The following is a 16,233-nucleotide window of genomic DNA, read 5'->3' on the forward strand; positions in this document are numbered from 1 at the left end:
CTTGGTGAAGCTCAGCCTCAGCCCTGGAAAATATATATATATATATATATATATACACACACACACATATAATAAAACTACATAAATATGTATTATGTATTTATTAACACTGTGCTTAGTTTAAATTCCATGGACAAGCAGGGGAGGGAAAACTCTAGTTCAGTCTGAAGCCACAGAAACTCTGCCTATCAAAGTAGAATACCAAGCCAAAAGTATTACATCATCACAATTTATTCTCATTGGCTGGTCAGAGAACAAGGGCTGGACACTGTTACTAACTCATTGTCAATAAAGTAGCCTTACAGCTGTCTAAAGAAGTTCCATAGTTGTCACCACAAATGAACCCAACACATACCCAGCTTCTTGTCACACCTGAGCCTGTCTGAGAACACTACACGATTATTGTACATGACTTTTTGACCATCAATTGTATGGTTAATTTTTTATATTATACTTAATATTGTTAAATCCAAGTTACATAAAAAACTAGTAACTTATCTGTTTCAAGACAATGAGTTCATTTCTGTCACTGTGTAAATGAGTCCAGAATCAAAGACAATCAAATGCATGCACAGGTCTGGGGATATTGAGGTAACCTTTATCGAGGAAGAACACAGAGCTGGTATGATTTTGGTGCATTTGACACAAAAGTCGTTACTGGCGTTATATCAATGTCTTTGGGATCAACAACAGGTTTCAAGGTAAAGTTCTGTAAAATCGTTGTCAGTAGCAAAAATAGCTCCATCCGAGCCAGACTCTCTCCCACGCAAATCCGCTTCCCTGCAGTGAAAAAGGAATTTTGAATTGATGCTGGAGATCTTTCTTTGCAGCACATATTAAATATGGTTATTAAGGAAGCAAAACCTCAGGATTAAAGTTAGATGCACAGAGTGATTCAGGGCAAGTGCCTGGAGGATAATGGTTGTCTCTCAGAGTTCAGTAAGGTATGAAAGTGTACGTGGGTTTAAGAAGCTGCTCACAGATAATCTGAGGAATTGAGTTCCTTATATTGCCATTTTAAAGGCAGTTGGGGGTGAAGGGTGGGAAGATGTGGGGTTTGAGGAATAGATTATCCACTTTCCAAATGAGCTAAACAGTTTTCTGGGGGAGTGACATGGTGGTGACTGAGTAGAAGGAGAGAAGTAACAAGTAGAGAGGTGTGGGTGTCCTGAATAGCAGGGTGGAGGAAGAAGGCTGAAAGGCACTGTTAACAGAGTGGCAGGGAGGCTAAGTAGCTTAGATTCAAGTAGGGAGGTTAAGTAGCCCCTTGATGACATCAAGAAGGCTGAGGTATTTAATGCACCTTCTGCTTCTGTCTTCACTGGAAAGGTGAATGGTGACCACATACCCAACACAATTAATATTAACAACAAGGGGAAAAAGAAAAGGAGTACTTGTGCCACCTTAGAGACTAACAAGTTTATTTGAGCATAAGCTTTCATGAGCTACATGCATTCCGATGAAGTGAGCTGTAGCTCACGAAAGCTTATGCTTAGTCTCTAAGGTGCCACAAGTACTCCTTTTCTTTTTGCGAATACAGACTAACACGGCTGCTACTCCGAAACCTGTCAACAAGGGGAAAGAAACACACTCCAAAATAGGGGGAGAACAAGTTAAAGAATATTCAGATAAGTTAGATGTAGTCAAGTCAGCAAGGCCCAATGAACTTAAGGAACTAGGTGAAGCAATCTCAGAACGGTTAGCTCATGGAGGATGGGTGAGGTCCCAGAAGACTGCAGATGGAAAAACATGGTACCCAGCTTTAACAAGGGGAACAAAGAGAACCTGGGGAATTGTTGACCAGTCAGCCTGGAAAGATACTGGAACAAATTTTTAAACAATCAATTGGTAAGTACCTAGAAGATAATAGGGTTATGAGGAATAGCCAGCATGGATTTGTCAAGAGTAAATCATGCCAAACCATCCTGATTTTCTCCTTTAACAGGATTACTGGCATAGAAAACAGAGGGGGAGCAGTAGATGTGATATATTTTGGTTTTAATAAGACTTTTGGCACAGACCTGCATGACATTCTCATAAGCGAGCATGGGAAATGTGGTCTAGATAAATTACTGGTTCAGAACTGGTTTAAAAAACCATACTCAGAGAGTAGCTATCAATGATTTGCTTTCATACTGTGAGGGTGTATAAAATGGGGTCCCGGAAGGGCCTTTTCTGTGTCCTATACTAGTCAATATTTTGATTAATGACTTGGATAATGGAGTGGAGAGTATGCTTATGTTTGCACAATTATAATTCACAACTATAAAATAGGGAATAATTGGCTAAGCAGTAGAACTGATGAAAATGATCCAGGGAGGTTATAGGGGATCACAAATTCAATATAAATCAACCATGTGATGCAGTTGCAAAAAAGGCTAATAGCATTCTGGGGTGTATTAACAAGAGTGTCATATATAAAAGACACGCAAGGTGATTATCCCATACTGCTCAGCACCAGTGAGGTCTCAGCTGGAGTACCCTCTCCAATTCTGGGATCCACAGTTTAGGAAACATGGATAAATTAGAGTGTGTCCTGAAGAGAGCAACAAAAATGATCAAAGGTTTAGAAAACCTGACCGCTGAGAAATGGTTAACAAAACTGGGCATGTTTAGTTTTGAGAAAGATGATTGAGGCGGGACCTGATAGTCTTCAAAAATGTTAAGGGCTGTTATAAAGAGGATAGGAATCAGTTGTTCTCCCTGTCCACTGAAGGTAGGACAAGTAATGGGCTTAATCTGCAGCAAGGGAGATTTAGGTTGCATATTAGCAAAAACTTTCTAACTCTAATGGTAGTTAAACTCTGGAACAGGCTTCCAAGGGAAGTTGTGAAATCCCCATTGTTGGAGGATTTTAAGAACAGGCTGGACAAACACCTGTCAGGGATGGTCTAGATTTACGTGATCCTGCATCAGCGCAGGGGGCTGGACTTGATGACCTATCAAGGTCACTTCCAACCCTGCATTTCAAGGATATCTTTCCAGCGAAGAGAGGGGAGTGTGTATCTAGTTAAAAAAACTCACTTCAGACAACGAACAGTAAGTGACACTCTTTAAAGACTGATAGATGCTTTGCTAGCGTGAGAGACTCTGCTTCATGGGCCACCTGAAAACACTATGCACTAAACAGTCTGAGAGCCACTAGGAAGTTCAAGGTAAAGCCAGAAGACAGTCTGGGATCTGAAATAAAAATGGCTTAATTTACCTGCAGAAAAAGGCATGAAGAAGTCACTCTTCTTAAAGGCACCATTTTCGTCCAAGAAATGTCCCGGGTTAAATTGCTCTGGGTTTGGGAATTCCCTGCTGTCATACAGAACTGACTTCAGTGAAGGAAATATCGTGGTGCCCTGAATTAGCAAATGCAGAAGAAAAGAGTTAAAGTGGTGTCATAAATATAAAGGGAAGGGTAATCACCTTTCTGTATACAGTGCTATAAAATCCCTCCTGGCCAGAGGCAACATCCTGTTACCTGTAAAGGGTTAAGAAGCTCAGTTAACCTGGCTGGCACCTGATCCAAAGGACCAATAAGGAGACAAGATACTTTCAAATCTTGGGGGTGGGGCACGGGGGAAGGGTTTTGTTTGTGCTCTTTTTTTACATCGTTGATCTCTCTTGGGACTGAGACAGGCCAGATGGAAATCCATCTTCTCCAACCCATCCTAACCCAAGTCTCCAATATTGCAACCAGTATAGGTAAGTCAGGCAAGGCGGATTAGTTTATCTTTTGTTTTATGTGAATTTCCCCTGTGTTAAGAGGGAAATAATTACCCATCGGAACAATTTACCCAGTGATGTGATGGATTCTCCATCACTGACAATTTTTTAAAATCAAGATTGGATGTTTTTCTAAAAGACCTGCTCTTGAACAAGTTCTATGACCCGTGTTATATAGGAGATCAAACTAAACGATCACAATGATCCTTCCGGCCTTAGAACCTGTTAGTCTATTTAATATAAATCCAAGTCTATTTTTCAACATTTAATATACAAAAACCAAGAATTAACTGTGTGAGCTTGACTCACTGTTAAAAATGCCTTAATCTTGAAGTATAGTTTTTGTTTTGTTTCATATTTGTACTGATTGACTTGCATTCAGATCAGAACTAAGCAAAGGTGAGGAGGGCTCCAATACTTTTTGAACTTATTCAGTCATTGCTCATTCGCATTTGCTATGTTGTTTTGTTTGTGACCTAACTGTGCCAAGAAATTTCCCCAGAAACAAAATCCCTTTGGCCTCAAAATAGAAGAATGTTTGCACACACTAGTTTGATATCAAAATCTTAGCTGAGTACCCTTGCTAAAAAGTTATTCCCTATTCCACATCTACGATCTGAAACCATGTCCAGGAATGAAAGTCCAGCCTGCAGATTGCAAACTGCTGGTCTGCTTCATGCAGAGGCTTGGAGAGATTCAATAATAATTGGTATATAATTGGTAAATCAGCAAAAAAAAAAACCCCACCGCACAAAATCTAGTTGAAGCATTTCTATAGTGAATAACTCAACATTAAAAGGAGAAAAAGGTAAAAGAACTCAACCCTTCACAGACACATTGAGAACTGACCTTGGGAATAAGGTACTGTTTGAGATGAACATCTCTAGTCACGGCATGTGGCAAACCTAATGGGACAAGATTGATGTATCTCTGGATTTCATGTACTACAGCATCTGTGTAGGGCATCTGGCTTCGATCCGCCATGCAGGGGCTTTGGCTTCTGCCAATCACGCGGTCAATCTCTTCATGAACTTTCTCTGTCATCAGATTAATGCGGTTTAACAATAATGATAAAGAACAGGATTCACAGAGATTTGCGCACCATTGTGTCACACTGTATGCACATTGGGATTATAACAAAACTGGTCAATTTGGTGCTACAGAAGCTACTGACCATGGCAGCTATGACAAAGTGCAATAATATAATTCCAACGCAGTGATTTTACTTATGCCCAGTTATGAGAAAAACTAGACTTAATGGGATGTTACCACAAGTGCATATAACCAACTGCTCAGCAAGAGATTGGTCCTAAACCTTTCCCCACCAAAGGCAAATCATGGTTGTGCAGATGGAGGAAGCCCATGAGGTGGGAATTCACCTTGCACCTGTCTGCTCTGTGCGTAGTCTCTAGCACCGGCAGAGCGCTGATTTAGAACCTTACACAATCCTGACACCGACAAGCTGATTAAATCTGAAGACACAATGACTTTGCCATTTCACATGCCTGGAGTGTGAAAGTATCTGTGACTCACAAAACAGGCACCGCGTGGTCAGTGACAATGGAGGCTCCCACGGCATTAATTCCTTCCCCCTGCATGGGAGCCTCAACACTGATCTGGATTTGAGAGAGGAATTCAATCAGAACGGCCCATTCAGCCTTTGGACCCTTTGCTTAGACTATCAATACAGGGACAAGTAATGCCCATTGTAATGGTGTTACCTTCTATTTCTGGGTATTTCAGAAGAATCAGGAGTCCAAATTTCATGGTGACGCTGGTTGTCCCCGTTCCAGCAATAAATAACTCTACCGTGCTTCGTACCAGACTTCCCACATTAAAGTCTGACTGGCCATTCTTTTGCTCCTACAAAAAGATTTGGTGAAAATCTTTGATTCTTGGCAGTAAAACTGTAGGATATGTTCAGATATATATTCTTCTACCCAACAGATGACCCACCTCTGATCATTATAAAAATCCCACACAAATGGCCGACAGCACTTGAGATTTCAGCATCATTACTGCGGTGCATTGGGCCTTTTCTGTCCAATAAGGTGATTTTTTTCTTTACTTGAAGGAAGAGAGCAGAGCTTGACCATTATAATGTATGTTCCTTGGGCAGAGACCATGTGTCCCCTTCAGGTCTTCTCCAAAGCCATGTACTATGTTACTGCTTCACAAATTAATCTCGATCATACATATAATCCACTCCACAGTAAAGAGAAAGGGCTACTTCCCTCACATACCTCTTCCACTTTGATGAAGAAAGCATCGATAAAGTCTCGAGGACAGTTGGGATCCAGAGACTCTTTGTGCATATTCACTCTCTCCAGAACAAATTTTCTGAACTCCAAACCATTTCTAAATAGCCTGTGGTGAGGCCCAGGCATGTAATCCATGAGAGTCGGGAAAAAATTGTACAGCTGTAAAGGATGAAAGAAAAACACAGCTGGATTTATCTGGACACAACAGATAATCATAGTGTTCATGCAAATGACTCACTACAGCTGTACAATTCAGTGTTTCTTTGGCACCTTCTTATCAAAATGGATTCAACAGAACGTTGCAAACTCTACTAAGTGTGACAGACTCAGACAAGTGGAGTACAGGAGTCTGGTAGAAGGCAAATATACTGGCCACTGGATGAATAGTTTTCTGTTCCCTGAGTGAGCAGAGCAGGGGCTGCCCTAGAACAATCAGGAACCTGCTAGAACCAATTAAGATAGGCAAGCTAATCAAGACACCTGGAGTCAATTAAGAACTTTCTAGAATCAATTATGACAGGCAGGCTAATCAGGACATTAAATCAGGTTTAAAAAGGACCTCCCATCAGTTAAGAGGGGGGTGCCTAAGGAGCTGGGAGTGAGAGGATATGTTGCTGGAGGACTGAGGAGTACAAGCATTATCAGACACCAGGAGGAAGATCTTGTGGTGAGGATAATGAAGGTGTTGGGAGGAGGCCATGGGGAAGTAGCCCAGGGAGTTGTAGCTGTCATGCAGCTATTACAGGAGGCACTCTAGACAGCTGCAATCCACAGGGCCCTGGGCTGGAACCTGGAGGAGAGGGCAGGCCCGGGTTCCCCCAAAACCTCCCAGCTCCTGATCAGACACAAGAGAAGTTGACCTGGACTGTGGGTTTCACCAGAGGGGAGGTCTCTGGGCTGTTCCCTGACCTACATGGTGGATCAGCAGAGACTGAGGGGGATTGTTCTTCTCTTTTTCCCCATGCTGGCCAGTGATGAGCTTACCTGAGTGAACGGCAGATTTGAGCCACTAAAGTGGCCAAACTGAGGGCTGCCGTGAATCTCTGAGGCAAGCTAATCCGCCAATAAGTGCAGGACCCACCAAGGTAGAGGAGGAACTTTGTCACATAAGTCAGAGTACCCAACATACATAAATTCCTCACAAATGCAGCAGTGACATTGTGGCACTCTGTACCTGTAAGCAACACCCTGGAACCCTATATTCACCACTCTCATATAATTATGATATGTTTCATGCAAAGCATACCCTGCAAGATATATGAAAAGTCATGATCTGCTGAAACACATTGTTCTGTCCAAATGTGTATATCATTAGTGTGGATCAAGTTATGAGATTTTGCTTTATGGTTGTTACTGAAATATATTGTAAATTTGCCAGTGGCATACAAAGAAAGCAAACCACTCATAGGAGGGTACTTGAGGACAGAGAACTTGAGGACTCAATGATCACTAATAAGCAGGGGACTTGTAATCAAAGGATTTACACTTCAAGGACAGTTGTGCAAGCACCACACAACAGGGACTACCGGACCCCGTGACTCCATTGGACAAGACCACTCCAGGGGGATTGCTCAACCAAAGGTCTCGGGGAAGCTCTCCAGGACAATCCGAGACAACTGGGGGGGGTGGTCCTGGGATAGAGGAGAATTCCAGCCTGTGTATTGAAGTTCTGTATCCTGCTTGGACTATCTATCAGGGTGAGACCCTGCTTGAGTCAACTCCTGTTTAGTTTCTAGAACTTAGATTGTGCGCTTATTTTTATATTTTTGGTAACCATCTCTATCCTTTATGCCTACCACTTATCGCTTAAAATCTATCTTTCTGTCATAAATAAATCTGTTTTATATTTTACTTAAAATACCATGTTTGGTGGCTGGCTGTGAACTGGAAGTGAAAGGACGTTTGCTTTGGAGATGAGGAATGTGATCACATTCACCTATCACGTTGCAAATCTGCTAGGGTATGTTTTGATGTTAATATTGATATAGTGTTTTTACTGGTGATTTCCTTGATTTTTACCAATTGTGTAGATAGAGAATGTCCTCAAGCAAACTTAATTCTGAGCTAACGAAGTCTTTTGTGGGGGAATTTAAACAATCCTTAGATAGAAGCTGTAGGGTCAGCGTGGTAGTAGCATAAGCCTAACAAGGAGAAGGAGACCATTATGGGAATCTGAAATAACAATTGTTTAAGGAAAATAAATAGTTAAAGAAAGAAATCTCTGTCCCCTCCCCCAGTACAAAGGAGAAGAATGGAATAAACCCCTGAACATACTGCTGTCCAGGGGGAGCGCTGGAGCTTGCCATTTTCCTCTATGAGATTTATTAAAGTCACAAACTTCTTATCTTCATAGTCAAACCGGTCCCCAAAGACGATGGCGCAGATGACGTTGGAGACGGCATGGGTGAGGAAGAGGGTGGGGTCAAAGGGCCGCCCTGGAGCAAAACAAAACTAAAAAGAGTTAGTTTTAATTCAGTGTCTTGACCCTCAGTGCCAGAGTCACTAGCAACACTGGGACGTTGTGGATCTCCAACCATAGGGCAGGACTTAAGGTGGGGCTGACAGCAATATTCCCTGAGGAGGGTGGGTTAGGGCTGCCCCAATCCCCCCTCTTACCTCTCACATGCTAAATTAAACACGTGCCACTTTTTTTTCTTGGCAATCAGTTTTCACTCTGTCTGCTCTGCTGCTCTCTGCCGGGCACACTCTGGTCTGACCAGGGGCCATCAGTGCCTCTCTGGGTGACACATGCCTGTCTGTCTTGGGGCCCATTTCACAGAAAGGATCCCAACCTGTTGACAACAGGATCTTGCTCAGAGGGCTCTGCCATTGCTTGTGTTGTTGTAGCATCATCACTAACTCCCAGAGCACAGCAATCTCCCCTTGGCACTGCCAGCCCAGGCCGTGCAGCGTAAACGCACGATTGCTGTGCTAGGGAAGGAATAAAGGCTCCCAGCACAAGAGCAGAGGGGATGGGGCTGCTTTCTGCCCTCAGTGTCCACTAAGCAGGCCCCACAGCTCAGCTAACACAGCTGGGGAGGCTGAATTTCCCACTGGCTCACCAGTGACATCTTAGCTTCCATTTCAGGTTCTTCCTTCCTCAAAAGCACAAGGAACACACGGGGCTGGTAACTGAGAACTAACCTGGGGCTGCAGCATCAGAGGGACCAGCACAACATTCCTGGGAATTATGGGCAAGAGATCACCCCTCTGACTTGAGGCCACAGTGCTCATGGGGGACATCCAGAAGCAGCATTTTCTTCATGCACCAGACCCCTACTCGTGTCCCTCACCCATCGATTCTCTTTGACTCATTCCCAACGCAATAGCTACCCTTGGCTCAGGTGCCCAAGTAGCAGCACTAATGTGGTACCAGGGGTGGGGAAGGGGCTCAGTGCATTCTCCTCTCCCACTCACAATTCACCAGATGGGCAGAGCCAACTTCAGTTTAGCCCTTAGTGTTGCATTAAATATTGCAAGAGGCAGGGTGACCTTGTGGTTAAGACACTGGCATGGGTCTGAGTTCTCCACCTCTAAAATAGCAGGGAAAATCATTAATTTCTTCCACTGTTTTCATTCACGTCTATTTAAGATGTACACTGCTTGGAACACGGATTGTCTCAAACCATTTGTTCCAAAAGTCCATATGCAAAGGAGCCCCAATATCAGCTGGGACCGCTAGACCTTACTGGAATATAAATAATAATTTCGGAGTGTCACTGGCACTGACGCAGAAGAGCTCTGATATTTCACATATCTCAGCAGAATCTCAAATACAACAGGTGGAACAGACAAAGACATTAAAGCCAGAATAGCAAAAGCCAGACATGCCCTTGTAACTCTAAATCCGATCTGGAGAAATACAAATCTTACCTTCCCAACTAAACTTCAAATATTTAGCACCATTGTAAAGTCAGTCTTACGATATCGTGCTGAAACTTGGAAACGTATTGAGACCTTATATCTATACTCCAAGTTCTTATAAACAGCTGCCATAGACAAATCCTCAATATCAGATGGGTAGAAAGAAAAATCACAAATGAAGAACTCTGGAGAAAGATGAAACAAAAACTGATGGGACAGGAAATTCTGGAATGCAGATGGCTAGAACATACATGGACAAAAGACTTGAATAATATAATAAGATAGGCATTGGACTGGAACTCCCATGGCAAGAGGCAATAAGTAGACCATGAATAACATGGAAATGCACAATATAAGCAGAATTGTTAGTTAGCAAATTGACATTGGAAAAAGGTAAGACTGCAGTAGGAGACTGGCAAAGATGGAAGGTGCTGGGGAAGGCCCTATGTTCCGCAAAGAATGAAGAGGAATAACATAAGAGACAATGAGTGCCCGTTATGAAGCACTGTAAAAGTACACCATGATTTCAAACATTCTGATGGAGCCTATCACTATCGAATGTAGGTGCCAAATGTGTATCAGATATCTAGCCGAGAGAAAATGAGAAGAAGCAAACTGTAGGCCTGGGTGTCTTGTTAACCCAGCACACTGGAACTAACCCGCTCTAATATGGCTCACTGTGTTAGTGTCTATACACTCTAGACAAATATCTTCCATTTGCTCATTGATCACAGATCAGAGGGGAGAAAATGTAAGAAAAAAACAGCCAGAAATGGTCATCTCTGGAATGTTTCACACATCCTTTCCCATTACGTTAACACGGGTTGTTATATGTGCAGTTAATGGCTTGAGTTATAAGACGTTTGAACTAAACATCATGAAAAACAGAAAGACAAGAGTCTTTGATTCCCTCAGTTTCCAACAGACATGAAACAATGCCCACCATTTGTGTTTCTGAGCCTTTCCACTAGAAAATGGGTTTCTTCCTGGATACGCTCCTCAATGCTTTTCTTCCCCATCCCAAAATTTCTCAGGTTAGTGAGGGCAAATCGGCGGAGCTTCTTCCACCGCTCCCCGTTGCTGAAAACAATACCTGGAAATGGGAAGAAAACAGGAATGAAAGGAGGGAGGGCCAGACTCAGTTTGCCTCTTTGAAAAATACCCAAACATTGGTGAGTCAAAGGTTCCATTTCAACTTAACTGATATTGTGTCTTTGTTCTACTAGGGAGACGACATTACAGCTACATTGCAAATACTGATTGCAGTATTGCTATTGCCATGTGGAACCCTGGATATCAGAGAGACAAGGTAGGTGAGGTCATATCTTCTATTGGAGCAACCTGTGTTGGTGGAAGGATAAGCTTTTGAGCTGCACTGAGCTCTTCCTCAGGTCTGCAGCAGTTAGAGTGTCCAAGCTAAAAACAAGGTGGGACAGACTGCAAAAGAGGTTCACACTTAACAGACGCTGTTTTTATGGCCCATTGCAATGATTTATAAGACACCCTGCTGACTACTAACCCTCCATCATCCTACCACTGCAGAGGTGTTAATTGGCCATTATAGGTCACTTCATTTTCAGTGGTTTCCCAGAATGTGCCCAAATTACAAGCCTTTGAAAAAAATCACTTTTCACGTAATAGAGTTTAGCAGCTAAAATCTCCAAAGGTTCTGTCCTGCGGAGACATGCACCAGCGCCGCACAGCACTTTGTGCCTGTCCACATGTGAGATGAAAACCTACTACTGCTATCAGTTACTCCATTAACTCATGCAACTACACAGACATATCTTAATTTTAGCATTCCCTAATTTCGGAGAGCTTGACTTTACAACCTTAATAATGTTCCTTTCACATAGTTTTTTTCCTGTGTAGTCAAGTAACTATGCTGAAGGTTGTTTTCACAGTCACTGTGATAGTAATATAACTATTCTTCACTTAATGAATAAATGAGATAAGAGACTTCTTGAAAAGGACATCTTGGAATTTCCATATTTATTATTCCCTCACTTTTTATTATGAAAGGATAAAAATAATCCTTCTCCGCTCATGGAATCTACCTAGTTAGGGAGGACAGGTAAAGAAGGGGACAGGAATTCATGGTTTGTTCTGACCCTTTTTGCCAATCCAGCCCTGCTCTCCTGGCTGTATTCTGGGCCTTGGAAGGTAGATTGGCCTGGCTGTTTGTTACCTCTCATAAACCTTTAGTGAGATGCTAGGAGCCATTCATGTCAGTGAACCAGTAGTGCAATGGGGAATGAGCTCTGGAACCAAGACTATTTATCCAATATTTACAACTGCATCATTGAAACTCCAGCTGTTTCCGCTTTTCAGTTCTCAATTGTGTTCTCCCCATACAGAAAACATCAGATCTATATGCTGAAGTTATTTGAAATGTACCTGGTTCCTGTGCCATTTTTTCAAATAATGGCATACTTCCTCTTCCGCTGAACTCCTCCCCAAGACCGACGAGAGCTTCCTTCACAATCTCATATCCATACAACACCACAACCCGTTCTGAGCCTAAATATATTGTGAAAATCGAGCCGTACTTTTCACTGAGCTGTAAAAATTTAGCACAAAGACCAATAAGTTTTAAGTTAGATCCACTTATTTAGGATAAGAATTCGAGAAAATCAAATTATAAACTGATGAATTGCTCTCTTGCCACTGAACTAATACTAGGCAAGTTTTACTACTGATCATCGTCCAAAGTTGGCCATTTCGGCCCAGATCCTCCAAGGTATTTAGGAGCCTAACTCCAAGGATTTCAATGAGAGTTATGCACCTACATATCTTGGAGGATCTGGGACTTCCTGACTTTTCAGTGCTTCACTTTGTTATCCTCATATTTTAAACATTTTTCCTTATAGATGTGTGTGTCTGAGTGCTCCCAGGATAATTCTGTCCGTGTTATACAATTATCTCATTATAAGAGCAGACTGCATTAATATAGGGCCTTTCAATGGTGATCTTGAGTGCTATGTTAAAATGACCATTTTAACTCCACAGAAACGCTGCTTGCATTTATTCAGTCATGGCAGCTGATTTGACAATAGCAAGAGAGAGGTTTCCCTTCATTTTACTTCTGTCAGCCCTGCAGAGCCAAAGACAGACAGAAGTGAGATTCTGTTTCCCCTTTTATATCATCAACAGAATTATTATCCAATTTCCAATTGATTACATCTGTGCAAATAAACAGACAAACACATCTGTATCTCAGGGCATGATGTGAAGACAATGAGGGTAAACGGCTGTAACTGGGGGCAGAATTTTTCTTGTACAATCCTCATTATTTGTGATGATTTGCCAGAAGGAAAGAATCAAACCTGTCTCTCCAATCCCAGGGTGTGTTTGCAGAGCTGGCTAAAATGTCAGAACATGCAGCACTACAATGTCATTTCTCCAAAGCTGACCTGCAGTTTCTGCCTTACCATCATTTTGTGATGCAGACAAGTATCATTAGAGCAATTTTACAGATGGGAAAATTAAGGCACAGAGGGGTTAAGTGACATGCCCAAGAGCACACCTGGAGTCTGTAGCAGAGGTAGGAACAATACCCAAGGCACCTGACTGCCAGTTCTTTATATAACCTACTAGACCACTTTCCACACCCTGTAATAACGTGTATTCACTGCAGTGCAGCTGCAGGGAGCACTCTGGATTAACTGTGAATAAGACCCCCTCTAAAACAAGCAGTATATTATCACCAACCATTTACATCTACCCTCCAAGACTGATTGTTTTGTGAAATAAGAAGTCAGAAATTTGAGCTAATGTGGAATTGCCGCCAGGCTAGGCTTGAGCCAGGCTCTGTTTAAATGTCCACCTACAACCCAGCAACTGATACCATGAAAACACCCTTACCTCATCTACATGTTGGGGTAAATTCTTCGTATTTAGCTGCAGCGTGTTCCCTATGATGGGAAAAGCAACAGGGCCAGGAGGCAGCTTCCCACTTCCAGACACCTTTCTCCATGCCGAAAGGAAAAGAAGGCAAGAGACACAAATCACCAGGAAAACACTTGTTGCTCCCAGAGGTTCCATTGCAGAGTGTAGCAATTATTCTGGGTTTGAACAGGGGTTTACTTTGTATTTCAGACTCCTCAGTTTTTATATTCTACACATCAAAAAGGGGGTGCAAGCAATTAGCCAATCGGAGCTCTCAGTTCCTCTGAGTTAACAAGATAAGCTCTGAACTAACAATGGTGACTGGAACTGTCACACTAGGAATGAATTCCTTTGAACTTTTATTGGTATATAATCTCTGTTTGCCCTTGTGTACTCACTGACAGAGCATGAAAATTAATTATAAACTGAATCCCTGTCAAACTGCCCAAACTATCATGAAATCATCCTCTCTCTGCACCCATCGGGTTAAACGTTCCTCATCAACTTGGTGCCAGCTGGAACATTATAGACATACAATGATGATCCCTTTTTATGTTGCTCTCCAGGATTTAGCCTATGGATTGCTGAGCAGCAGACACTTAAGAAAAACACCAAGCTGAATGTTTGATAAAAATTCAAACTGAATCCTGAACCTTTTTGGAGATTTCACAACGTCTGGTTAACCATTAAAAAATGTGACCCTTCCCCTCCCCCTTATATTCAACCTGTACAACTCTCTATTTCAAACTGAAACATTAAACAAATCTAAACAAATACTTTCCCTCAGTCTTTAATGAGGCGCTTAGGGATAATGGTAGGACGACAAATGGGAAGGAGGATATGGAGGTAGATATTACCACATCCGAGGTAGAAGCCAAACTTGAACAGTTTAATGGGACTAAATTGGGGGGGGGGGGGCAGATAATCTTCATCCAAGAATATTAAAGGAACTGGCACATGAAATTGCAAGCCCATTAGCAAAAAATTTTAATGAATCTGTAAACTCAGGGGTTGTACCGTATGACTGGAGAATTGCTAACATAATTCCTGTTTTTAAGAAAGGAAAAAAACGTGATCTGAGTAACTACAGGCCTGTTAGTTTGACATCTGTAGTATGCAAGATCTTGGAAAAAAATTTGAAGGAGAAAGTAGTTAAGGACATTGAGGTCAATGGTAATTGGGGCAAAATACAACATGGTTTTACAAAAGGTAGATCGTGTCAAACCAACCTGATCTCCTTCTTTGAGAAGGTAACAGATTTTTTAGACAAAGGAAACGCAGTGGATCTAATTTATCTCGATTTCAGTAAGGCATTTGATACGGTTCCACATGGGGAATTATTAGCTAAATTGGAAAAGATGGGGATCAATATGAAAATTGAAAGGTGGATAAGGAACTGGTTAAAGGGGAGACTACAACGGGTCACACTGAAAGGTGAACTGTCAGGCTGGAAAGAGGTTACTAGTGGAGTTCTCAGGGATCAGTTTTGGGACCGATCTTATTTAATCTCTTTATTACTGACCTTGGCACAAAAAGCGGGAATGTGCTAATAAAGTTTGTGGATGACACAAAGCTGGGAGGTATTGCCAATACAGAGAAGGACCGGGATATCATCCAGGAAGATCTGGATGACCTTGTAAACTGGAGTAATAGTAACAGGATGAAATTTAATAGTGAAAAGTGCAAGGCCATGCATTTAGGAATTAATAACAAGAATTTTTGTTATAAACTGGGGACGCACCACTTGGAAGTAACAGAGGAGGAGAAGGACCTCAGAGTATTGGTTGACCACAGGATGACTATGAGCTGCGAATGTGATATGGCCGTGAAGAAAGCTAATGCAGTCTTGGGATGCATCAGGCAAGATATTTCCTGTTGAGATAAGGAGGTTTTAGTACCATTATACAAGGCACTGGTGAGACCTCATCTGGAATACTGTGTGCAGTTCTGGTCTCCCATGTTTAAGAAAGATGAATTCAAACTGGAACAGGTACAGAGAAGGGCTACTAGGATGATCCGAGGAATGGAAAACCAGTCTTATGAAAGGAGACTCAAAGAGCTTGGCTTGTTTAGCCTAACCAAAAGAAGGCTGAGGGGAGATATGATTGCTCTTTATAAATATGTCAGAGGAATAAATACCACAGAGGGAGAAGAACTATTTAAGCTCAGTACCAATGTGGACACAAGAGCAAATGGATATAAACTGGCTATCAGAAGTTTAGACTTGAAATTAGACAAAGGTTTCTAACCAGAAGAGTGAAGTTCTGGAACTGCCTTCCAAGGGAAGCAGTGGGAGCAAAAGACATATCTGGCTTCAAGACTAAGCTTGATAAGTTTATGGAAGGGATGATATGATGGGATAGCCTAATTTTGATAATTAACTGATCTTCAACTATTAGTGGTAGATATGCCCAATGGCCTGTGACGGGATGCTAGATGGGATGGGATCTGAGTTACTACAGAGAATTCTTTCCTGGGTGTCTGGCTGGTGAGTCTTGCCCACATG

At 42.1% G+C, this 16,233-nt stretch overlaps 1 protein-coding gene across 1 annotated transcript; it reads right to left on the minus strand.

The window, feature by feature from the left end:
• Positions 1-213: 213 nt before the first annotated feature.
• Positions 214-14,054, minus strand: LOC140914640 (cytochrome P450 2H2). Its single transcript, XM_073352993.2, has 9 exons — positions 13,704-14,054; positions 12,237-12,399; positions 10,783-10,932; positions 8,250-8,410; positions 5,958-6,134; positions 5,436-5,577; positions 4,564-4,751; positions 3,206-3,347; positions 214-780 (listed from the first exon to the last, which is right to left on the minus strand). Exons 1-9 carry the CDS (start codon positions 13,881-13,883, stop codon positions 599-601), a joined length of 1,485 nt encoding a protein of 494 aa, XP_073209094.1. The 5' UTR covers positions 13,884-14,054; the 3' UTR covers positions 214-598.
• Positions 14,055-16,233: the final 2,179 nt, after the last annotated feature.

This window comes from Lepidochelys kempii, chromosome 7 (assembly GCF_965140285.1).
Source record: "Lepidochelys kempii isolate rLepKem1 chromosome 7, rLepKem1.hap1, whole genome shotgun sequence".
Classification (NCBI taxonomy): Eukaryota; Metazoa; Chordata; order Testudines; family Cheloniidae; genus Lepidochelys; species Lepidochelys kempii.

Bases quoted from the DNA above. Each gene is read 5' to 3' on its own strand.
- LOC140914640 (XM_073352993.2), bottom strand. From the start codon at position 13,883: ATGGAACCTCTGGGAGCAACAAGTGTTTTCCTGGTGATTTGTGTCTCT. The intron at 12,400-13,703 runs GTAAGGGTGTTT...AAATTTTTACAG, and splicing joins TACCCCAACATGTAGATGAG to CTCAGTGAAAAGTACGGCTC. The intron at 5,578-5,957 runs GTATGTGAGGGA...ATCTTTTTGTAG, and splicing joins TCTTCATCAAAGTGGAAGAG to GAGCAAAAGAATGGCCAGTC.